This window comes from Puma concolor, chromosome A3 (genome assembly GCF_028749965.1).
Source record: "Puma concolor isolate L17-30 chromosome A3, mPumCon1.1.hap2, whole genome shotgun sequence".
In the NCBI taxonomy this organism is placed as follows: domain Eukaryota; kingdom Metazoa; phylum Chordata; class Mammalia; order Carnivora; family Felidae; genus Puma; species Puma concolor.
The window spans coordinates 97,671,695-97,696,295 of record NC_141669.1 but is presented as its reverse complement, the minus strand read 5'-3'; the positions used below and the strand labels follow the sequence as shown (position 1 = coordinate 97,696,295).

The following is a 24,601-nucleotide window of genomic DNA, read 5'->3' as shown; positions in this document are numbered from 1 at the left end:
ACCAATTTAACCTAATTCACATTTATAGAATACTCACTTTAGCAAAGTACACATCAAATAAACATGGAGCATTAACCAATCCAATCATACAATATATGCTCTCTGACCAAAAAAGGAATTAAATTGGAGATAAATACCAGACTATATAAGGAAAATGTCCAAATATTTGGAAATGTAATAAAATACTTTCAAATAACCCATGGGTCAAAAAAGAAACCATGAGGATAGTTGTTAGAAAGGTTTACACTGAAACCAAGTGAAAACACAACATACCAACATTAGGAGCTAAAGCAGTACTCAGGGAAATGCAGAGTCCTAAAGGCCTATATTGGAAAGAAGAAAGGCTTCAAATAAAAGACTTCATTGCCTACATTAAAGAAATCAGAAAAAGAGGAGCAAATGAAACTCAAGGTTCACTTGAAAAGAAATAGATAAACCTAAACAGACTTATATCTGTCAAATAAATTGTGTAGTTTAAAATCTTCCTTAAAAGAAAACTCTGGACCCCAGTGCCTTCAGTGGTGTATCCTACCAAACACCTAAGAAAGAAATAATACCAATTCTACACAAACTCAGAAAATTAAAAAAGAGAGACTACTTCCCAACTCATTTGATGAACCCAGCATTACCCTGACACTAAGATCAGACAGAAAGACACGGAAACTACAGACCAATATCCCTCATGCACATACATGCAAAAAATTCTTTATATTTTAGCAAATCAAATTAAACATTATATAAAATAGATAATACTTGAAGTGAGATTTAACTCAGGAATGCATGGTGGATTTAAACCTTAAAAATCAATCTTTGTAATTTACCACACTAACACAAAAAGAAAAACCACATGATCACTTTAATGGATGGAGAAAATGCTTTAGACAAAAATCTAACATCCAGTCCTGATTTAAAAACAAAACAAAACTTTCAGCAAGCTAGGAATAGGAGAAAATTTCCTCAGTCTGGAAGGGCAACAAAAAAATCTACAGCCGATATCACATTTAATATTGAGAAATGGAGTGTTTTCTCCCTAGGTTCAGGAATAAGGCAGAATAACCACTCTCATCACTTCTATTCCAAGTTTACTGGGATGTTCTGGCCAAAATAACAAGCCAAGAAAAAGAAAGAAAAGGGATCTGTATATGTTCCAGCTGCAGAGAGCAGACTGCTCTCAGCTTGCCCAGCACCCTAGAGGAGCGAAGAATATATGAATAAGGAATGTTATCATCCAGGTGGCTTTAGGATCCTGAGGAGTAGAGGGGGATAGCACTGAGGAGGTCTAGATGGATCTAATTTGTGTAGGAGTTCCCTGTAGATAAATTACTGGCCACCCAACCACTATAACCTAGTATGTAATGGCTGAATGAATATGTAATCAACTGCAGTGCAACTAAGGCATCTAAAGCTCTAGAACTAGTCAGGTGTACCCCCCACCCAATACCATTTCCTTCCCTCTAATCCTACCTGATATTAACAAAGCATTCATAGTTCTAAGGATAATCTCTATCTTATTGTGCTCTTTTGTAACTTTTAAATAAATCAATTTATATAGAAAGAAAGAAAGAAAGAAAGAAAGAAAGAAAGAAAGAAAGAAAGAAAGGAAGAAAGAAAGAAAGAAAAGAAAGAAAGAGGAAGGGAAGGAGGGAGGGAGGAAGGAAGGTATATCCATAAAGGAAATGAAGAAGTAAAACAATTGCCTTTATTTGCAGGTGACCTGATCACCTATGTAGATAATTCTATGGACTCTACCAAAAAAAGCTGAAAGAATAAATGAATTTATAAGAACACTACATAAAAATCAACTTTATATTCCAGCAATGAGTTATCAGAAATTTACATTTTAAAAGCAATACCATTTACAACAGCATCAAAAAACATGAAATGCTCAGAAATCAATTTGACAGAAGATATGTAAAACCTGAGCAATGAAAACTACACAACACAGGGGCACCTGGGTGGCTCAGCTCGTTGAGCGTCCGACTTAGGCTCAGGTCATAATCTCATGGTCGTGAGTTTGAGCCCCACATCAGGCTCACCGTTGTCAGCACAGAGCCCACTTTGGATCCTCTGTCCCCCTCTCTGTCTGCCCCTCCCCCACTTGTGCTCTTGTGCTCTCTCTCTCTCTCTCAAAAATAAATAAAGCATTAAAAAAACCCACATATATAAAAAAAGAAAAAAGACAAGAAAAGAAACATTAAAAAAAAATTACAAAACATAGTTGAAGGATGTTAAGAAAGCCCTAAATAAACAGTAAGATACACCATTTTCCTGGACTTTAAAGACTCAAAATTGTTAACAACATCAATTTTTCTTAAATTAATATATAAATTAAATGCAATCCAAATCAAAACTCTAGCATACATTTTGTAGATGTCGAGAAGCTGATTTTAAAACTTATTTGAAAATGCAAAGTGCCTAGAATAACCAAAACATTTTTGTAGAAGAACACAGTTGGAGAATTCATAATACTTAGCTTCAAGATTTATTATAAAGCTATGGTAATCAAAGCAGTGTGGTAGTAAGTATAAACAAACATCAGTGAATCAGAATAGAGTTCAGAAACAGATCCACACAAATATCAATTGGTTTTAAATATTCCAAATGTAATCAGTGAGGAAAGGACAATTGTTTTCAACAAATGGTGCTGGAATAAACTCACACCATAATCAAACATGGATCATGGACGTAAATAGCGATAAAACTTCTAGAAGAAAACATAAAATAAAATCTTGTAAGTGAAATATGTCATGGGTTTGAGAAAGACTTCTTAAATATGTCAAAATGAACATAAAGTATAAGCGAAAAATAAATACACTGGATTTCATAAAAAATAAAAACAAGTGCTTCGGAAAAAAAAACTTTCTTAAGCAAATAACAAACCAAAACTGGGAGAAAAATATTTGTAAAACATATATTAACAAAAGGGAACATGTACAACTCAATAATGAGATATAGAACTCAATCTTTGAAAAGGGTAAAATGTTTAAACGGTCACTTTCCCAAAGAAGGTGTACCGATGGCAAGTAAGCACTTTTAAAGGCGCTCAAAATCATTAGTCACTAGGGAAATGCACATGAAATCCACAAACACCATCTCACTAGAATGGCTAAACATAAAATTAAAGCATTGGTAAGGATGTAGAGAAAGTGGGATTCTCACACACCACTGGAGGGAATGTAAAATGGTGCACCTTCTTTGGAAAACAGTTTGGCAGTTTCTTAAAAAGTTAGACATATACCTATCATATGACCTGGCCATTTCATTCCAGGTATGTACCTAAGGGAAATGAAACTATTATGTGCATATGATGATTTATATACAAATTTTCCCAGCAGCTTTATCTGTAACAGTCCCAATCTGGAAACAACCCAAATGTCCATCAATAGACAGCCGAATAAACTGATTGTGATGTATCCATATAACGGGATACGACTCAGCGGTCAAAACAAATAAACATTTGAAACATGCAGCAACATGGGTGAATTTCAAAATAATTAGAAAATTAAAGAAGCCTGGCAAAAAAGAGCACATACTGAATTATTCCACTTACGGACAGAACCAAATACAAACTAAGCTACAGTGATAAGAAGCAGATCAATAAGTTGCCTTAGGATAGGGAGGAGCATAAGGGAGAGACTTCCAAAGGGTACAGTGCAGGAAACTTTTAGAGGTGATGGACTTGTTCATCTTCTTGATTATGGTGGTAGTTTCAAGGTTATATGCATATGTCAATTGTACTGTTTCTTTTTGCAAAATGAGGAATTAAAAAAATGTTTTTTGAGTATAGTTGCCACACAATGTTAAATTAGTTTCAGTTGTACAACCTACTGATCCGACTTCTTTCTATGTTATGCTATGCTCACCACAAGGATAGCTACCACTTGTCACCATGCAACACTATTACCATTGACTATATTCCCTATGCTTTTATTCCTGCGACCTATTCATTCCATAACTAGAAGCCTGTATCTCCCACTCCTCTTTCCCCAATTTTGCCCATCCTTCTAACTCCCTCCCCTCTGGCAACCATCAGTTTGTTCTCTGTATTTATAAGTCTGATTCTTTTCTTTGTTTATTCACTGGTTTGTTTTTTAGATTCCACATATGAGTGAAATCATATAGTATTTGTCTTTCTCTGACTGACTTATTTCACTTAGCATTATATTCTTTAGCTCCATCCACACTGTTGCAAATGGCAAGATCTCATTCTTTTTTATGGCTGAATAATATTCCATTGTATAAATATAATACATCTTCCCTATCCATTCGCCTATTGATGGACACTTAGGTTGCTTCCATATCTTGGCTATTGTACGTAATGCTGTGATATACACAGCGATCAACTGTACTTTTTAAAGAAGTGCAATTTTATTGTATATCAATACACTTAAAATTTGTAAAACTTTTGGGGCATCTGGGTGACTCAGTCAGTTAAGCATCTGACTTTGGCTCATGATCTCACAGTTTGAGGGTTCAGGTCCTGCTTTGGGCTCCGCACTGACAGTGTGGAGCCTGCTTGGGATTCTCTCTCTCTCCCTTTCTCTCTGCTCCTCCCCCACTCATGCTTTCTTTCTCTAAAAAAAAACATTTTGTAAAATGTAATGAAGGACAGTTGGGTGAGCAAACACCATTCTTATGTCTCATCCTTACATTTTTTTGACAATATGTCTCAGTAGGATTTAAGAAATAGTAAAGAAAATGTGATACTTACTTGAGAAAGTCTGTCTGTCTTTGAATTCTCATGATCTCTGTGCTTGTCAAACTCTTCTGGCCAGTTATGTGTGCAAAACTAGGGAACTACAATTAAGGATACATATAAAATCATGGTAAAAGCTATGGTATAGTAAAATTTCATTAAAAATTCATTCTAATGGGCTGTCTTATCATATCCAGCACCCATCTTTTAAAAACCATGACAGAAAAAACATTAAGTACTGATTACCCCAAGTACCTGACATTAAAAATATCAAAGTGCTATTACAATTAGGTATGTATATTTCATTAAAAACAAGAGTTTATAAGAAAAGATATTTGAATTAACCATCAGACAGACCAGAGTTTAGAATTTAAAAACCTAAGTTGGCCTCCATTTTTCTCAAAAATCTTTGAGATCCTTAGGAAACTCAAAGTAGTCACCTAAAAGAACATATGCAGCAACTGTCTGCTGTTATCCAAAAACATTGAAATCATTTTGATATCTTTTATTTGAGCATTCACTTTGTAACAGGTACTGTGTTTGACATAGAAGGGGGGAAAAATAAATATTACATGATACCTACCCTCCAGGACCTGAACTGGAATATACACAAAATACTGAAACACTGTAGGTTCAGTGTAGTGTGTGTGTGTGTGTGTGTGTGTGTGTGTGTGTGTGTGTGTGTGGAGTCCCATGGGACCCTAGAGGACATAATCACACTTGTTCCAGGGGAGAAGGGCCTCCCAGGGTGCTAACATCTGAGCTGGGCCTGGGGTGTAAAGAAAGGTTCGTCAAATGGACACAAGGACAATGGGAATCCCAAGCAGAAGAAACCCATTTGCAAAGGCACAGTGGCAGGGCAGTGCTCAGCCTATCCCGGGGCTCAGCCATTTGACATGGTTTGGAGGTCTGAGGGGCTGGAGGAGGAATGTGGAGGGGAGAAGCTATCACTTAAGGAGGGTCTGACACTACTAAAACGGCATCATGTGGCCATTATCTCCTTGACATTTCACAATGACCTTACAAGGTGGGTAGCATTTTCCCCATGTTTTAAATGTTTGTAAGTTTCTTTTGAAACTTAATTTCAATTTCAATAATTTCTTAATAATTTCAAACTTACAGAAGAAGTACAGGGAGAGTGCAAATAACTCCTGCCTACCCAGCTTGACCAGTTTTTCACGTTAACATTTTGCCCGGTGCACTTCCCTTCTCTATCTCTCTCTGAACCATGTGAGAATGGACGGCAGTTACGATCCCCCTTTTCCCCTACATTCTTCAGTGTGCACATCCTAAGGACAATGATGTCCTCTCACGCAGCGATGCGATTATCAAAACCAGAAAAGTTAACAGCTACCCAATACTGTGATCTAATCCCCAGATCTTTACTCAAATGTCATTGTTGGTGCCAATGACGTCCTTCACAGCTATATATTTATTTTTTTCCTGGTTTAGGATCCAGTCCCGTGTCAGGCTTTGCATTTAGTGGTCATGTGTCTTTTGTCTCCTTTAATCTGGAATTGTTCCTCAGTCTGTCCTTACTTTTCATGACCTTGACATGTTTGAATTTAATTTGTAGAATCTCTTTCAATTTGGTTTTGTCTGATGTTTCCTCCTGATGGGATTCAGTCACGCATTTTGGCCCAAATATGAGAGAAACGATACTGTGTCCCATCTCAGTGCCTCACACAAAGAGGCACATATAATCCCCATTTTTGAGATGAAGATACTGAGGCTCAGAAAGGTTGAGTCACTTGCTTGAGGTCGCATCAACAGAATGTGAACTGTCTCAGGGACCTCAGCCTATCTGACCCCAGTAGGGCCCCTGTCTACCACAATACCTGCACGCAAAGCTTAGGAAGCTAGAACTTGTGCTGTAGGCAATAGGGAGTGGTCAGAGGTCTTGAGTTGCTTTCGTGTCAGGTCCAACGTGGCATAGACCAGGTGTCACAAAGTGGTGGTCTACTGGCTAAATCTCACCTGCCGTTGAGTTCCATTTGACCCAGATATACTGGTCCACAACGTTTCAAATCTTGATTTAATTGTTAATATTTACACATAAACAGGCAGGTTTCTGGCTTTTCTTGTAAAATCAAGATGTGGCAACACTGAGCCCATAGGCCTTCTTGTCAATAGTTGGCCGGAGCTGAGTAGAGATAACCCACTAACGGACTGGGGCATTCCACGTTGCTAGAGAACCCCCAACTCTTATGCCCCGAAACTGAAGCCTAGTGTAGGCTGTCATTTCTCTCCCACCCAGGCTATACCATGCATTTACTCTGCTGTCTAGCCCCTGATGGCACCCCTCAGGTCAGTGCTTAGTTCAGAGACATCTTGTCTTCCTGGTGGTTGCTGACATATTATAATACCCACCCGTATCATTAATTCTGATGTTCGCTGAAGTATGGTTCAGAAGGGATTCAGCTGGAATGTTGACAAGAGTCTCATACCAATAGGAATAAAAAGAGTGGAAGATAAATATTTTGTGGTCCTTTTCTGGCCCCCTTGCTCCTCTGAATTCTAGTCAAAGTCCCCAAATGTGTCCCTAATGTTCCTATTTTTTAGAGGATTCTAAATGTTGGAGTCTTCACAAATTGTCCTACTCTATCTTTTCCTTGTAACAACTCTATCTGCCCGCCCACCATATTTCTTGGAGGGCCACAAAGCCCAGGCCGAGGACCACAGACCTACTAAAGTCTTCATGGAAACCTTAGTAAACAAAAGAACAACTATCCCTGCAGTAGAAGATCACCCTTTCCCAGTCTTCTGGAAGAATGGTTCCTTGGTTACCAAATGGACTAATTTATGCTCAACACCTGTGAGCAATGCTCACCACTGTAGCCATTATAGTGTATAATACTGATTTTTAGACAGAAAAATATCATTTTGAAGAATGAGTGGTATATGACAAAATGCAATCATAACTGTTTTCAGAAGACAGTCTCACGTGACCATAACAATTTGTAATGTGTCCAGAAAGAGTTTCTGTTTTTAGGAGATTTTAAATGTTGGAATCTTCACATATTATCTTACTCTATCTTTTCCTTAAAACAACTCTAGGTGGGCAAGGTAATCCAAATAGTCATACATAGAGAAAATCTCTCTCTCTCTCTCTCTCTCTCTCTCTCTTTCTCTCTCTCCCCCACAACTCAAAAATAAATAAACATTAAAAACAACTTTTTCTGAGGCTGGGTTCTTGGGATTGGTTTGAAGCCCCTCAGATGACTCTACTATACAGCCATGTTGAGAACCACAGGGGTCTGTGCTCTGGCCCCAGCCTACCTTTCCCACCTCATCTCCTGCCTTGCTCACCATGCTCCATCCACACCAACCTCCTGGTACTCCCTCACTTTGCTATTGTTACTGCTTCCAAGATCTTTGCAGGGCTGGCTTCTGTTCATCTTGAATTCAAACATCAATTCAATTCCATTCAGAAGGTTCAATTCAAATTTAAGGAGGCCCTCTCTTGTCACCCCAAATAAGAACCACTCTTGTTCTTCCTCTGTGGGCATTCTCTATCCCACGGGTTTTCAAACTTCAGTATGCATCAGAAGGACCAATTAAAACAGACACTGGGCCCAGCCTCAGAATCTCTGATTCAAAAGATCTGGGCTGGGGCCCGAGCATCTGTATTTCTAATAAACTTCACGTGACGCTGATGCTACTGGTATGTGGGGCCACATTTGAGAACCACTGCTCTATCCCATTACCCCCGCTATATCTTTTTCATGACATTTGTCACTATTAAAAAATTTTTGTTTGATGACTTACATGTTTATTATCTGCCTACCCCCACCCCCAATACAATGTAAGCTCCCGAGTACAGGGGCCTTTCTTGTCCAACGCAGTATTCCCAGAACTAAAACGGTGCCTGGCACGTGGTGAGAAGGCTGGGGTACACTGTCTTAAAAGTATTTCATGGGAAGATTAAGAATATAGGAGGTATTTAGTACCATAAAGATTTTCTTTAGAAGTTACCTGAGACTGGCGGGTGGGTGGTCTAGAACCTGATTCTTCATGGTAAGGTGGGATTTCCAGTGGACTCTCTGAGAAACGAAGATCTTTCCATGTTTTAGAGTGAGTTCTTTCACCTACCTCAAGGTCTAAAATTATTTCAAAAAAATCATTCTGCGGACATCTGTAATTATATATGTAATCATGCAAATACATCTTTATAGTTGGAAACCTTCTAAGTGACCACTGTCATCATATCTTTAACTAGACGTAGCAACTATATAAAGAAGCCTCCACTCAGTGAACTAGCACTAGGAAAGAAAAAATTAGCCTGGACTCAGAAAATAAAAATCTGTCCTGCTACATTCTACAACATTCCACATCAAGCTGAGAAAATAGACAAATCCAATGCCAACGTTAGCAGGAAACACTGTTTCTCCCAAAGACACACTGCAGCTGTAAAATGTCATAACAGCATCCCCCCTTTTTTGAGTGGCTATTGTTTCTTACTTACTGAGAAACCTTGTGCTCTGAAACCAGAGATAATCAGAAACTTTGCTGATTGAAATCATATCAGCAAGAATGAAACCTCCAACTCTTGCCTGGAGGACGTAAGTCACTCGGACACAGAGAAGCAGCCTCAATCTCCAACCTTGGTGTAGAGCGTCAGAGAAGGGTCTCTGAATACAACATTCCACATTTATTTTCAGTTTCCAAGGTGAACAAAACCCTGGTTCCCTTTACAATACATACTTGATGGTGAGCATTTTACACCAGGCCCTGCTTTGCTTCAAGTCTGTCAAAATTCTGCTTCCCAAACTCCACCTGCCCCCCTAACCTTATAACTGTGTCTTTTCCTTTATTTGGTGAGATGCCCCATGGTTCCTCTGAGGTGTGGTATCCCTCGCTGCAATGGGTCAACAAATCTCACTTTGTTGGACTCCTTGATTATCCCTCTTGGTCTTTTTTTTATTTTAATATGAAATTTATTGTCAGAATGGTTTCCATACAACACCCAGTGCTCATCCCAACAGGTGCCCTCCTCAATGCTTAAACTGTTAGTGAGGACAGCACTAAGACTCAGATTATAGCTTACTTTTCTATTCCAGTATTTCTTATTCTAACCCTTCTTCACACAAGAAAACCAGCAGTGAACCTGTTTGGTGGTTTACAATTCTAAACCTTACCTTCGTCCTGCCATGTCATACTTGGAGACTTCCTAAGGTTAATGTTCCAACCCTGTTTATTTTCAGCATTCTTACATTTCTTCCGTAGTTTTGACCCAACAAACCCATTTTTCAATTCCTAGGAATGAAGAGAATTCATGTCAGTCACTTCATTACACCCATTTAGAATGTGAAAATTAAAAATTGCCAGGTGGAGACAGTGTCATGGTATGTACTTCTTGCTGGGAAGGGTTTACAGTAGTTTTTTACATAGTAACCTCTGTTTCATTTTAGTCTGAAAACACACAGCTTTGTATCTGGGCCCTTGGCTGGCAGCATGTCTGGTTGGTAGGGCCCAGCAGTCAAGCAGCCAGGAACAGCGGCCAACAGCAGGACATGAAGGCAGGATGTTACAATCATGGCAGTCTGGGGAATAACAAAGGGACCACCAGATCCAGGAAGCAAATAAAGGGTGGGGTCAGACCAAGATAGGACTTAAGTACAATACCTGCTCATACACAATCTTTATACTATTCTCCATGAACTTTCTTCTCCTGGATGCAGCCGGTTATGGCTTGTTCAAGCCTGAGCCCCTGCTGATGCATGTAGGCTCAGCCTCTGCTGGATGCCCCTGCCCACGGGAGATCTCTGATCTGATCACACTTGAACCCCACACTATACCTGCACCCACTGCTCTGCTCCCACAACCACCTCTATGGGCTCTGGTCCATCCTTGGGCTGAAGGGACTCCCTCACAAACTTCCAGTCATCCCCATCAAGACCTCCATGACTGAGACTTGTTGGCTGGTTGCCTTACCATGGGTTAGCCCATCCTCTGGCTCTTCATCTATCTCACCGATGCCCACAGCCCAGGGACTGAAGTAAACATCCTTGTAGATAAGTCTAGTTCACTCTCTAAAGAGGTGAGGCTTTGGTCACAGATGGTTTCTACTAGTCTGATGTATCTGTTCAACAAATGTACACTCACTGCCTTCTCCCGCCCACCTCTATGGAAGGCAATGAGTATGGCAGTCATGCTCTCTGCCACCTTGGAATTTACGCCACATGAAGAAGACAGACAACAAGCAAAGTAATCACATATTGAAAGCACTATACAGAAGGAGAAGGCCTGGATGCTAGGAGAGCAATGATAGCACACAACATACAGAGTCTAGTTTGGCTGCCATATATACAGGGGAGTCACAGAGCAATAAAGGATTACTGAAGACAGAAACTGATCACTTGGGATACCAGGCTAAAGGTTTCTGCTTTCATCAATAGGTAAGTGGGGAATCAATGAAGACACTGGAGCATGGGCCGTGATGCTGGGTAGGAATGTCTAATGTGCAGGATGAAACACGTGCAGGATGGACTGACCAACAGGTGGGAAATCACTCTGCAATGGCCACTACTGACCTCAATTATAAGGACATGTGAGCATAGGGTACGAAATGAAAAAGAAGATGGGATCGCTGAGAAAGGAGGAACCAAGAATGTGGTGACTATTTGAAAGTGCTACAGGTTCATTACTTGCCTGCTTTGAAGAATCTTTGAGAATATTTTCAACGTTGTCTTCAGAAGACACTGCATTTGGTGGCTCATAGCCCACCTGAAACACCTTTGTTACAATGCCACTCTGTCTGCAGTCCCTGAAAATTATTCAAAATAGAAAGAGCCTCTGTGTCACACAAAGCTTCAAAGAAAAGATGGCTAACAATTAAGAGAACTCTATGAAGTTCCTTGGCCACACTACTAAGGTTATTATGTTTTAAACTGGAAAAATCAAAGCACAACTTTTAAAGTCCTTCCTTACCCTGTTCCCAGTTAGATTATCTACTGATGTGTAACAAAGCACTCCAAAACATAGTGTCTTCACACACAAACTGGGTTAGCCAGGCCCAGCTGGGTAGCTCTTATTTGTCATCTCTCACATGGTCAGATAGATATCAGTTAGACTGGAGTGAACTGAAAGATTAGCTCAGCTGGATGTCTAAAATGCTTTCTTGGGGCACCTGGGTGGCTCAGTCGGTTGAGTGTCCGACTTCGGTTCATGTCATGATCTCATGGTTCGTGAGTTCAAGCCCTGCATCGGGCTCTGTGCTGACAGCTCAGAGCCTGGAGCCTGCTTCCAATTCTGTGTCTCCCTCACTCTCTGCCCCTCCCCCACTTGTGCTTGCGCTCTCTCTCTCTCTCTCAAAAATAAATAAACATTAAAAAATTTTTTAAATAAATAAATAAAATGCTTTTTTCCCTCATATTCAGAGCCTGGGCTAGCATAACTGGAACAGCTGGGGGCTCGCCAGTATTCTTTCTCAGCCTCGGTGTCTATCTGTCTCTGTTTCCCTCTCCCTCCCTCTTATGGTGGTTAGCTTAGGCTTCCTCACAGTATGGACGGCTCAGGGAAATCAGACATCCTTCATGGTGCCTGGCTTCGCCCAGGGTTTATGTTCCAAGACACCATAGCAGAAACTGTAATACTTCTTTTTATCTAGACTTAACATCATTTCTGAAGCATTTTATTGGTCAAAAGTAAGTTGTAGGGCCAGCCCAGATTTAAGCAGAGGGGCTATACTGGGAGGCATGGTTTATTGCGTTTTTGGAGTCCGCCACACTCACCATAAGATTTCATACCTTAAGCCTCAAACTATTCTAAAACAAAGAGTGGGGTTACCAATAAACCATTCCATGTGAGCCAAGAGAATTTTCCTTCCTCCAGCTGAAGGTAGCATCTGCTCTGGCAAGCTTAATTCCTTACATACCAGCAATTTTTCAATGTATTCATAACATTTCACCATTAATCTTGTTCCTCTTGGATACAATAAAAGTTCCATGAGAAAGCAATGTAGAGGTGCCTATAACTAAAAAACTGGTGGTGACTGCATCTCAGCACCAGCAGCTTGCCTAGACTCTTTTTTTTTTTCATTTATTTTATTTTTACTTTTTTAGAGAGACAGAGCACATGCGAGGAGGGGAGAGGAACATAGAGGGTGCAGAGCCTGACACAGGCTTTATCTCACAACTCTGGGATCATGACCCGAGCTAAAATCAAGAGGTAGACACTCATGGGCTGCCTGGGTGGCTCAGTCCATCAAGCATCCAACTTCGGCTCAAGTCATGATCTCGTGGTTTGTGAGTTCAGGCCCTGGGTCAGGCTCTATGCTGACAGCTCAGAGCCTGGAGCCTGCTTCAGATTCTGTGTCTCCCGCTCTGTCTGCCCCTCCCCCGCACTCCCTTGCGCTCACGTGCCCTCTCTCAAAATAAATACACATTAAAAAAAAAAAAAAGTTGGACATTCAAACAAATGAGCCACCCAGGTGCCCCTCTTAATTTTTAAAAACAACTTTATTGAGGTATAATTTACATGACACGAAACTCACCTATTTTAAGTATATAGTTTGAGAATATTTAGCAAATTTATACAATTGTGTGACCATTACCACAATCTAGTTTTAGAACACTTCTGTCACCCCACACCCCAAAAAAATCCCTTGTGCCTGTTTGAAGACACTCCTTGCTACCAACCCCTACCCCAGGCAACCAATGATCTGTATCTTATCCCTATAATTTTACCTTTTCCAGACATTTAAAATGAATTTCACCAGAGCACCTGGGTGGCTCAACTGGTTAAGTGTCCGACTCTTGGTTTGGGCTCAGGTCATGATCTCACAGTTTGTGTAGTCAAGCCCCACATCTGGCTCTGTGCTGGCAGCATGGAGACTGCTTAGGATAATTTCTCTTTCTCCCTCCCTCTCTCTGCCCCACCCGTGATCATGCTCTCTCTCTCTCTCTCTCTCTCAAAATACATAATCATTTAAAAATTAAAAAAATTTTTTAATTAAAAAGATGTCACCACACAAATATAGTCTTACATGTCTGGGCTCTTTTACTTTTCCATGTCCTAAAATGCTTTAAATTCTTTGATTAAGTAAATATTTGTAAACACATAAACATCAATTCCAAAACAGTTGAGAAATGTTAAACATTAAGCAATATACAAGTTTCAGGCTACATTTTTAGAAGAAAAGAATTATCAGAAATACATAATTCACGTCAATCACCACTATCTATCAGTGAGGGACAATACTGAAGAAATAATATGATCAATGGATACTTGCATGTTCATTGGCTGGAGTGATATACGGGTGGCTAAACTTTAGGGAAGCACATGTTTTGTTTTGTTTTGTTTTGTTTTGTTCTTAATAACAAAACCAGTTTTACAGGTACAGAAATCTGGACGCAGATACAGATGATCTTTGCTTAACTCCTTCACTCCAACGTTCATTTCATCTAAATGTTCACTTTTGGCCTCAGGTCTGTCATCCAATATACATACAGTCATCCTCCTTGCTAGCACACTTCCCGGACACCACAAACATCTCCATTCAGGAATCCTTCAAAGCCTGGATAACTGCAGGGCTCCCTGAAATGTGTGCTTCTAGCCCCCACCCCATCACGCTGAGTAGAAGCCTGACTGCCCAGCCACTTGCTCTACTCCTGGAAGACATGGGTTGTCTCCACCACAGCCGGCACCTTCCATGGGGACCCAGCCAGGGTTCTCACCCATGGACTTTGTTCCCTCCAAAAGGAGCCCAGAAACTAGCTTCAAATGTCTGCTAAGTAGAAGGATTTCTTGACTGTATATCAAAAAAGGCTTAGGTTTGGGGTTGGAGCTAGAAATCCTACTCAGCCCAAATCTCACTTGAATACACATAAATTTTTTCAAGGATTGAAATCAGAGGCCTTAAATATGGATCTTTAGGAGGAGTAATAGAAGGTACATTCGACAAAAATAAAATAAAATAAAAAGTTACATGTAGCTCTGTCCTCACAAAGATTATTATCCTCTCAATAAAACAACAGAATTACTTGGATGATTACAAGAGGTAAGAAGCTGGATCTGTAAGAATTCTGCAACTTGTCCAGGTCAGGTTTTCTCAATCTACTGAGAACTACTGAAACGTCAGGTTAGATAACTCTGTTGTAGGAGGCTGTCCTGTGCACAACATGGTTAGCAACATCCTTGATCTCCACCCATCAGATGCTACCAGCACATTCCCACTTCCAGATGTGGTAACCAAAAATATTTCCAGACATTACAAAATGTCCCCTTTGGGGCCCAATTATGCCCAACTGAGAATCTCTGGTTTAGGAACATGAAGGGGTTAAGTGGAAACCACTTACCCAGGCAGGCAGAGATTTTTCAAATACAGAAGCATGCCTTTTGAGTTGGGTCACACAACAGCAATCTGCTAGGCCTTTGTTAAGAATCTGAATAGCAACAAACAACAATAACAGCTACTACATGTGCGATGCCAAGTGTATTGCCTCTGATCTTCACAATGGCTGTCAACTAAGTTTTATTAACTTCATTTAATAAATGGGGAAACTGAGAATCAGAAGGCCACATAACTTATTCAAGGTCAGACAAAGAGGAGCAAGAGAACTGGGATTAAAGTCCAGATCTGAAGGTCAACAACCTCCATCCTCTGTCCCACTGTCCAAACTACCTTTCTTGAAGCAGTGTTCTTCTTGCCTTTGTTGCTGCCTATGGAGATGACATCTGGATCTTTCCTCCACACGTTATATCTGGCACAGGGCTGCAGAGGGATGACCATGACATGCCCTGGTAACCTGCTAATGAGTTTACTTCATTCCATTGCTGTAAAACTGGGATGTCCCTCATGGAAGGAAAATGGTTTTTCTTAAGGAACTCTGGCTCCCCCAACCACCTACCTTCAGTTCAAGACAACTTTTACCTCAGGGCAGCTCCATTTATCTTAACCGCCATATAAGGTAACTGACAAAGAAGGGAGAACCACCCAAGTTCATTCTCAAAACAATGATGATATCAAAGCGGGAATTTCCTGGCCATAAAGGTGGCTTTTAAAGAAGCAAAACAGATGTCAGAAAGTTTACAGACCCTGGACTAGACCATGAAAACCTAAAACCATTAAACTATTTAAACCATTAAAACTTAAAACCTGGGGCACCTGGGTGGCTCAGTCAGTTAAGCATCTGTCTATTGATTATACAGCTCAGGTCACGATCTCACAGTTCATCGGTTCCAGCCTTGTGTCAGGCTCTGCTTGGGATTCTCTCTCCCTCTCTCTCTCCCCCCCACCCTCTCTCTCTCAGCCATTCCTCCTCCTCTCTCTCTAAATAAATAAATAAACTAAAAACCTAAAACCCACCCCTGCTTGCTGAAATGTCCCCAAGCTCCCAGCCCCTCCTGTTCACCTGTGTTCCTCATTGACCATGCTCTGATGTGAAAATTCATGTATATATATAAGGACACATGAAGGCAAACACGCCCTTTTATTTCATTCTAGAATATCACACTTTAATAAAAATATATTTCATAGGCGCCTGGGTGGCTCAGTGGTTGAGTGTCCAACTTCAGCTCAGGTCATGATCTCATGGTTCATGAGTTCAAGCCCTGGTTCGGGCTCTCTGCTGTCAGCACAGAGTCCACTTCGGATACTCTGTCCCCCTCTCTCTTTGCCCCTCTCCCTCTCAAAAATAAAATAAATATTAAATGTATATATATATATATATATATATATATATATATATATACATATATATATATATATAAATAAATACATATATAAATACCTATATATATTTCAGGGACACCTGGGTGGCTCAGTCAGTTAGGCCTCCAACTTTGGCTCAAGTCATGATTTCATGGTTTGTGAATCCAAGCCCTACATTGGGCTCTCTTCTGCCAGTGCAGAACCCACCTCAGACCCTCAGTCTCCCCCCTCCCCCTCCCCCACTTGTACACACTCTCTCTCCCTGTCAAAAATAAACAAGCATTAAATATATATATATACATCATATATACATATCATATATGTAAAACCCTGGTTTGTGAGCATAATTCATTCTGGAAACATGCTTGTAGTCCAAAGCACTTGTATATCAAAGCAAGTTTCAAGAACCATTGGCTCAGTTGTGATCATGTGACATTTGGCATCACGTACTACTCGTATTGCAAGACATCACTCATTTATCAAGTTAAAATTTAGTAGAAATGTTTGCTCATTTTGTGGAACACTCGCAGAACAAGTTACTCACAATCCAAGGTTTTACTGTATTTCGAAAAAGTTGTATTGGTCAAATCTCTCTAAATGGAAACATTTTTCCCCTATTAATGTGTCAGTTGCCACCTTTGGTTGCATATTAGAATCATCAGGAAACTTTAAAAATACTGATGCCTGGGTCTCACCCCCAAGAGATTGTTGTTTAGTTGGTCTGGAGTTTGTGATCTGGGCACAGAGATTCTGCAAGGCTCCCTGGGTGACTCTGATGGCAACCTGTGGTAGACTGTCACAATAATAGTCCGAGACATTATGCCTTATCTATCTGCACCGTGGTGCCCTGGTGCCCTTGTAGAATCCCCTCACACATTGACTTTGAGTGTTGCCACATGACTTACTTTGGTCAATGAAACATTAACAAATACGACACAAGCAGAGACTAGAAAAACATCTGCGCATTAGGGCTTGCTGTTTCTCTTACAGCTTTTGGAACTGAGTGAAAAAAAACTCAGGTTACCCAACTGGAGACACAAGGCTCAGCCAACGACTTGCATCAACCACCAGAAATGTGACTCAAACTTTCTTAGACTAGCGGGTTCAAGGTGAGACCAAAATTACTGCTGCCATGAGAGTGACCTCAGGCAAGGCCAGCAGAACAACTACCCGGATGAATGCACACCAAAATGCTGATCCAGGGGCGCCTGGGTGGCGCAGTCGGTTAAGCGTCCGACTTCAGCCAGGTCACGATCTCGCGGTTCGTGAGTTCGAGCCCCGCGTCAGGCTCTGGGCTGATGGCTCGGAGCCTGGAGCCTGTTTCCGATTCTGTGTCTCCCTCTCTCTCTGCCCCTCCCCCGTTCATGCTCTGTCTCTCTCTGTCCCAAAAATAAATAAAAAATGTTGAAAAAAAAAATCAAAATGCTGATCCACAGAATAATGAGCAAATAAATGATGTTTCTTTTAAGACCACTAACTGTCAGGGTGATTTGTTATACAGCAATAGCCAACTGATTCAGCAGCCAAGCTTGAGAAGCACTGGTTCCATGATGATTTTGGAGATTCTGTGTTATTTCTTTATTTCTGAATATTACAAAAGCAATGCTCACTGTTAAATTTTGGAAGCTATAAAAATTATCAACAACAACAACACAAAAAGTGACTGAATCACCAGAGGCAAGAAATGCTAACGTATGGCTTGTGTGTTCATTTTCAAATGACTTAATCATAAGAAGCAAACTAAATAGAAAGCTTACAGTCAAGAAGAATTACATGTCAGTACCTTTTGCAAACTGAGCTGGGACAGAAAGGGACTGGGGCTGTCCCTTAACCTGACTCCTTTGAAACAAAGACATCCACAGTGTCCCTGGCAATTTGGCTCAGAGAAAGGGGAGATCACTGCCTCCGTGTAATGGGTCCTCCTTGCCTACTGCTCACTCAGCTCTGGTCATTGCCCTTCTCCAGTTCTGTTCCAACACATTTCTTTTTCCTTTTTTTTTTTTTTTTTTTGGTACAACACATTTCTAAAAAGTGTCAAAATACTATAGTGCACTCTTACACCCTAATTTGTTTTCACTTATATCATAAATATTTTCCCATATCACTCAAAATTTCATGACCATAATTTTTCCTCCTTTTAAAAAAATTTTGTTTTTATTTTTGAGAGAGAGACACCATGAGCAGAAGGGCGGAGGGAGATGGAAACACAGAATCCGAAGCAGGCTCCAGGCTCTGAGCTCTCAGCACAGAGCCTGACGCGGAGCTCAAACCCACAGACCGTGAGATCATGACCTCAGCCGAAGTCGGACACTTAACTGACTGAGCCACCCAGGCACCCCCATAATTTTTCCTCTTAACATTTTAGTGGCCTTCAATTGTTAACACTCTCATTTCAAATCCTTTTCTCTCTATTAAGAAATTAATTACCTTAAGTACCTAGAAAAAAAGGCTTAGGTGAAGCAGTATAATTTCTTTCCTGTCTTGAAGACTCAAAAACATTTTTGTATAAATACCTTCCCTGAGCTGAGCTCACCTGAAGTACTAACAGTGCTTTCAGGACAGATGTTAAGTGGGCACAGAGCAAGATGGGGAGATGCATAAAGAATGACCTTATTTTACACTCTTTTGGAAGCTATATTAACTCCTCTGAATTACATAGTAATTACTACTTCGTATCATTACTGCCTGCCACTTATAAGAGGGGCTGCCTTAGAGCATTAAGCACCAGAGTATTTTGCTTGCTAATTTTTTCTTTTTTTTTTTTTGCTTGTTAATTTTTTTAAATGTTTATTTATTTTGAGAGAGAGGGCAAGAAAGAGTGTGAATGGGGGAGGGGCAGAGAGAGAGAATCCCAAGGAGGCTCTTAGCACAGAGCCGGACATGGGGCTCAATCCTACAAACCACAAGATCATGACGTGAGCCAAAACCAAAAGTCAGATACTTAACTGACTGAGCCACCCAGATGCCCCTGCTTGTTTTTAATGATAATTGAGATGACTTGTTTTGACAGAAGTGGTTTGGCAAGTGAAAAAAGCCAATTTTTTCCAATCTTTAATTAAGAACAATAATGTGTATAAGAGTGTTTTGTTTTGTTTTGTTTTGATTGTATTCTTTTTTAAATTTCCAAACGCCAAAGCAGTCATCTGTGTATAATTTGTAGCTCTCCTCAAAAGCCATGCAGTAGCTCAGCCACCAGGGGGAGCCTGAAGAGACTTTTATGAAGTACCTGTGCAAATCCAGGGTATGGGGCTTTAAAAGTGTTTCAAAAATGTGGCTAAACCTGTCTTGCTGTGCAGTAGAATTCTTCTATCACAGACACAAAGACTGGCAAAGCATTTGAGTTATTTTATCTATAACACACAGTTTCAAAATTAAGTGGTGTTTCTATACTTGAAAATTAGAAAAAGTCCTTAAGCAGGAAAGAAAGGACAAAGAAAGGAATAAAGGAGCTAATGTCCAAAGATTAAAATGGCAGTCGCCATGAAGGTCGATTAAGTCAATACAAAATAAAATAGAGAATGATGGTGGTGGTTGTAGGCTGTGTCCTATGGAATAAAAGAACCATCCACTAAAAACAGTATTTTCTTCAAAGTCTGATGAACTACTCCAAAGGTCCCAAACCCTGAAAAGGCTCTTCCTTCCCAAAATCCCAACGTGGAATTGAAAATACAAACAGTGTTGGGGCGCCTGGGTGGCGCAGTCAATTAAGCATCCAACTCTTGATCTCAGCCCAGGTCATGATCTCACATTTCTTGAGTTCGAGCTCTGCATCAGGCTCTGCACTTATGGTGTGGAGCCTGCTTAGGATTCTGTCTCTCCCTCTCTCTGCCCCTTCCCTGCTTGTGCTCTCTCTCTCTCAAAATAAAGAAATAAACTTAAAAAAAAAAAAGAAAAACAGTGTTAATATATATTAATATACACAGCACCTCATCAAGCTGTATTCTCATGATTTGTACACTTTACAGTATACCTCAGTAAAAGACAAACAAAACACAAAAGCTATAGATATATGTTGAAATTAAAGTTACTTTCCCTTTAGTGACCTTCTAATACAACACTTATTCTTAAAGGAAGAAATAAAATTAAAAAATAATGTCATTATCTGACCAGTTATTTTAATCACCATGCTCTTAACTTACTTAGAGACTGCAATAGCTTTAACTTGTATTTTTCCATCAGGCAGAGTAATAGGCTTCGTATACTTAAATGTATTGTTTTCACGATAACCGATTCTCTTCAGAAATTCAGGTTTGCTGCCATCCAGCGTATAATATATGTTGACATCTGGGGTGTCTGAAAAACCCAAAAAGGGTAACTGTAATTAACACTAAAGTAGCAAAGTCTCTGAATAATGTCCATGGGTCAGTTAATTAATGAGATTTTTTAATATATTATAAGAATGTGTAACAATAACAATAATTGAATTCTTTCTCTGTGCCAGGCAGTGTGCTTTATATGAATTAGTTCATTGCGTGTGTACAACCCTATATGACAGGTCCCACTTTATACCCACTTTATAGATGAGGAAACTGAGTCCCAGGGAGGGTAAGAAAGTCATTCAATAGCAGCAGAGTTATGGTTTCACTTTGGCTACACTGGATCCATAGCCCATGCTCTTGAACCTCTTTGCTATTGTGCCACTCCAATAAGGCATCGATATAAATAGAGTGGGGCTCAGTTTTAAGACCACAACACCCATGTAGAAAGCAGAAGCTAAGTTTTTATTTTTTGAGCATTGCTTCAGAAATCCTGGTATTATATTTTATTTGGACTTGGTGAATGATTCCTACACTTCTTGGAAGAATTTTAAAGGTAATAAATTTACAGAATTCAAAGTTCAAAAGATCAAAAATGGTTGCTAAGAGAGGTGATCTCAAACGTTCTCATCACAAGAAAAAAAAATTGTAACTGTGTGGTGATGGATGATAACTAGTGACCAAAGTCCCTGCTCTCACAGAGCCTCTAGTTTATAAAAGACACACAAACAGTAAACAAACAAGTATATATGTGATATCAAGGGATTGCTAAATCCAATGGAGTAAATAAAGCAGGGGATAAGGTCTGCTTAGCAAGTAGGCAAAGGGATGGGCGGAAGCATATTCCCGTATGTTTAAAAGACACCTATGTTTCCTTTCCTATAAAATGTCCTTTCCTATCTTTTGCCCACTTTTCTATTGGGTTATTATTCTTTTTGTTATTAAATTGTGCAACCTCTTTATTTATTGAACATTTTAAATATTAGGGAATTTGAATCCTCTATCATTCATATCATCATTTGTTAATAATCATCCCAAGTGCTATGGGCACATTTTTTAAAATTTGTATTTTGGGGGCACTTAGGTGGCTCAGGTGGACTCTCCACCTCAAGTGTCAGATTCTTGGCTCAGGTCATGACCTCATGGCTTGTGAGATCTAGCCCTTCACTGGGCTCTGCACTGATAGCACAGAGCCTGCTTGGGATTCTCTCCCTGTCTCTCTGCGCCTCCCCCACCCCCTCTCGCTCTGTCTCTCAAAATAAATAAATAAACTTAAAAAAAAAACCTGCATTTTAGCTTGAGAATTTTAAACAATAATACTAGCTTTTAAGATAAAGAGAATTTTCAAAAATAATACTAGCTTTTAAGATGTAGGGGCGCCTGGGTGGCTCAGTCAGTTAAGCGTCTGGCTTCTGCAGGCCATGATCTCCCAGTTCATGAGTTTGAGTCCCACATCGCGCTCTCCACTGACAGCTCAGAGCCTGGAGCCTCCTTTGGATTCTGTGTCTCCCTCTCTGCCCCACCCCTGCCCTCTCTCGCGTGTGCACACACTCTCTGTCTGTTTCTCTCTCTCTCAAAAATAAACATTAAAGGGGCGCCTGGTGGCTCAGTCGGTTAAGCGTCTGACTTCAGCTCAGGTCATGATCTCATGGTTCATGAGTTTGAGCCCCACGTCAGGCTCTGTGCTGACCACTCAGAGCCTGGAGCCTGCTTTGGATTCTTGTCTCTCTCTCTCTGTCTGTCCCTCTCCCATTCATGCTCTATCTCTGTCTCTCACAGATAAATAAACATTAAAATTTTTAAATAAATAAATAAATAAATAAATAAATAAATAAACAAACATTTAAAAAAGATAAAGGGAGATGTAGTATATTATAAAGTATTCTTAGTTGGAATTTGTCTAGGAAGTACAGGAGTCACCATAAAATATAGATAAATAGTTTTTACACATTATTTATTGAAATATATAATTGGAACTTCAAAATCTTTTAAAGCAAGTATTTGCTCATATATTTTATCTATAAAACTTTCCCAGGGCACCCGGCTGGGTAAGAACATGTATCTCTTTTTTTGTTTATTTGTTTGATTGGTTGGGTTTGTTTTTTGTTTTTTGTTTTTTTTTTTTTGATGTTTATTTTGAGAGAGAATGAGAGCACGTAGTCATGAGTGAGGGCGTGGCAGAAAGAGAGAGGGAGAGAGAGAATCCCAAGGAGCCCCAGTATGTTACTCTTGATCTCAGGGTGGTGAGTTCAAGCCCCACATTGGGCACAGACATTACCTTAAAAAAAATAAAATAAAGGGGTGCCTGGTGTCTCAGTTGGTTGAGCATCTGACTTTTGATTTTGGCTCGAGTCATGATCCTAGGGTTGCGGGATCAAACCCCATGTTGGGCTCTGTGCTGAGCATGGTACCTGCTTAAGATTCTCTCTCTCTCCCTCTGCCCTTCTCCCCCACTCATGTGCTCTTTCTCTCTCAAATTAAAAACAAAGGTTTAATTTCTCCTTATGTTAATTTTATACACACACACACACACGTGTACATATATATGTAGATATATATACGAGTACATGTATATACATTCCTGTCATTACCAGGAAATGTATTCACTGCTTTCTTTCTGTAATAATGTTAAGATTTATTTGGGCATTACTAATGTGCCAGACCCTGACACAGGGTCTAATGGCTGATAATATTCTCACTGTCTAACAATGAAAAAACGCAGACTCAGACTCAGAAAGGCTCAGCAATGTATCACTAGAAGTTGTCAAAGTCAGGATTTAATCTCCAATATGCCTGACTGCAAAACCTGTGTTAGTAGGTCAAATTTATTATCCCAGCAAAATAATAAGAATCCTAAGGAAGTCACTTAGGCTAATGTGAGTCAAGGCATTGCTGCAACTGTGTACTGAAACAAATGAAAGGTTGGTCAAAGCTAACCATTTTACTTATTTATTTTTAAATGTTTGTTTCTTTATTTTGAGGTAGGGGGAGGGGCAGAGAGAGAGAGGAGAGACAGAGAATCCCAAGCAGGCTCCACACTGCCAGCACAGAGCCTGATGTGGGGCTTGACCCCAATAACCATGAGATCATGACCTGAGCTGAAATCAAGAATCAGACGCTCAACCGACTGAGCCACCCAGATGCCTCAAAGCTAACCATTTTAATTTAAATATACACGACTCCATAAACCACCAAGTACAACGCTATTGCAAATTTTGGGACTTGTACAAAATCCCCAAGGTCCTAATTGTAGAAGGCACGCAAAGTGAGAAATCAACGAGATGAACATAAGAAATGTGGCAATGTTATTTTACGTAATTTCAAGTACATGTGATTCTTACCTGATTTCATTTCTAAAAGTGTATTGTTATCAATTTCATGGTTGGCTTTTCCAGGTGGAGGCACTCGCAGTGGTATGATCTGAGGGACACACACTGAACCAGCAGTCATTTTCCCTCCTTACATTAAAAAAAGGTGGATGAATATAAATTCCAATAGTCACCTGCATTTGAATACAAAAGTCAAAGAGAAGCACTTGTTTAAATACAGCAAAACTACTAAAAACTAAAGAGAATACCACCTAAAAATATTATTTCGTTTTTAACTCAAACAATTATTGCTTCAGATGCATTTTTTCTGTTGAGGTCTCGTGTGGAATTTTAACTATCTAAATACTTACCTCACTTCTGGGAAAAGAGCACGAACAAATGGGATATAGGAATAGAATTATTGTACACGAACAAATTAAACGAATACAGTAGTCCCTCCCTTATCCATGGGGGAAATGTTCAAGACCCCCAGTGGATGCCTGAAACCATGAATAGTGCCAAACCCTGTATATACTGTTTTTCCCTATTTATACATACCTATGATAAAGTTTAATTTATAAATTAGCCACAGTAAGAGATTAACTACAACAGTAATAAAATAGAGCAATTACAACAACATACTGTAATAGGTTATGTGAATGTAGTCTCTCTCAAAATATCTTATTGT

General features: G+C 39.9%; 1 protein-coding gene across 9 annotated transcripts in view; it reads right to left on the bottom strand.

Annotated features, from left to right (window-relative positions):
* Nucleotides 1-24,601, bottom strand: part of DZANK1 (double zinc ribbon and ankyrin repeat domains 1) — a 71,506-nt gene that overhangs the window by 44,602 nt on the left and 2,303 nt on the right. For 7 of the 9 annotated variants that reach the window (XM_086701601.1, XM_086701596.1, XM_086701595.1 and 4 more), the window contains 6 exons: nucleotides 23,947-24,107; nucleotides 20,489-20,642; nucleotides 11,348-11,462; nucleotides 9,835-9,952; nucleotides 8,672-8,796; nucleotides 4,712-4,797 (listed from right to left, as the gene is read on the bottom strand). In XM_086701601.1, the coding sequence (XP_086557727.1) occupies nucleotides 4,712-4,797; nucleotides 8,672-8,796; nucleotides 9,835-9,952; nucleotides 11,348-11,462; nucleotides 20,489-20,642; nucleotides 23,947-24,055 (707 nt within the window). In that variant the 5' untranslated portion in view covers nucleotides 24,056-24,107. Of the gene's footprint in view, nucleotides 1-4,711; nucleotides 4,798-8,671; nucleotides 8,797-9,834; nucleotides 9,953-11,347; nucleotides 11,463-20,488; nucleotides 20,643-23,946; nucleotides 24,108-24,601 lie in introns of those variants that run through there. The other 2 variants (XM_086701597.1, XM_086701603.1) reach the window with 2 other exon arrangements.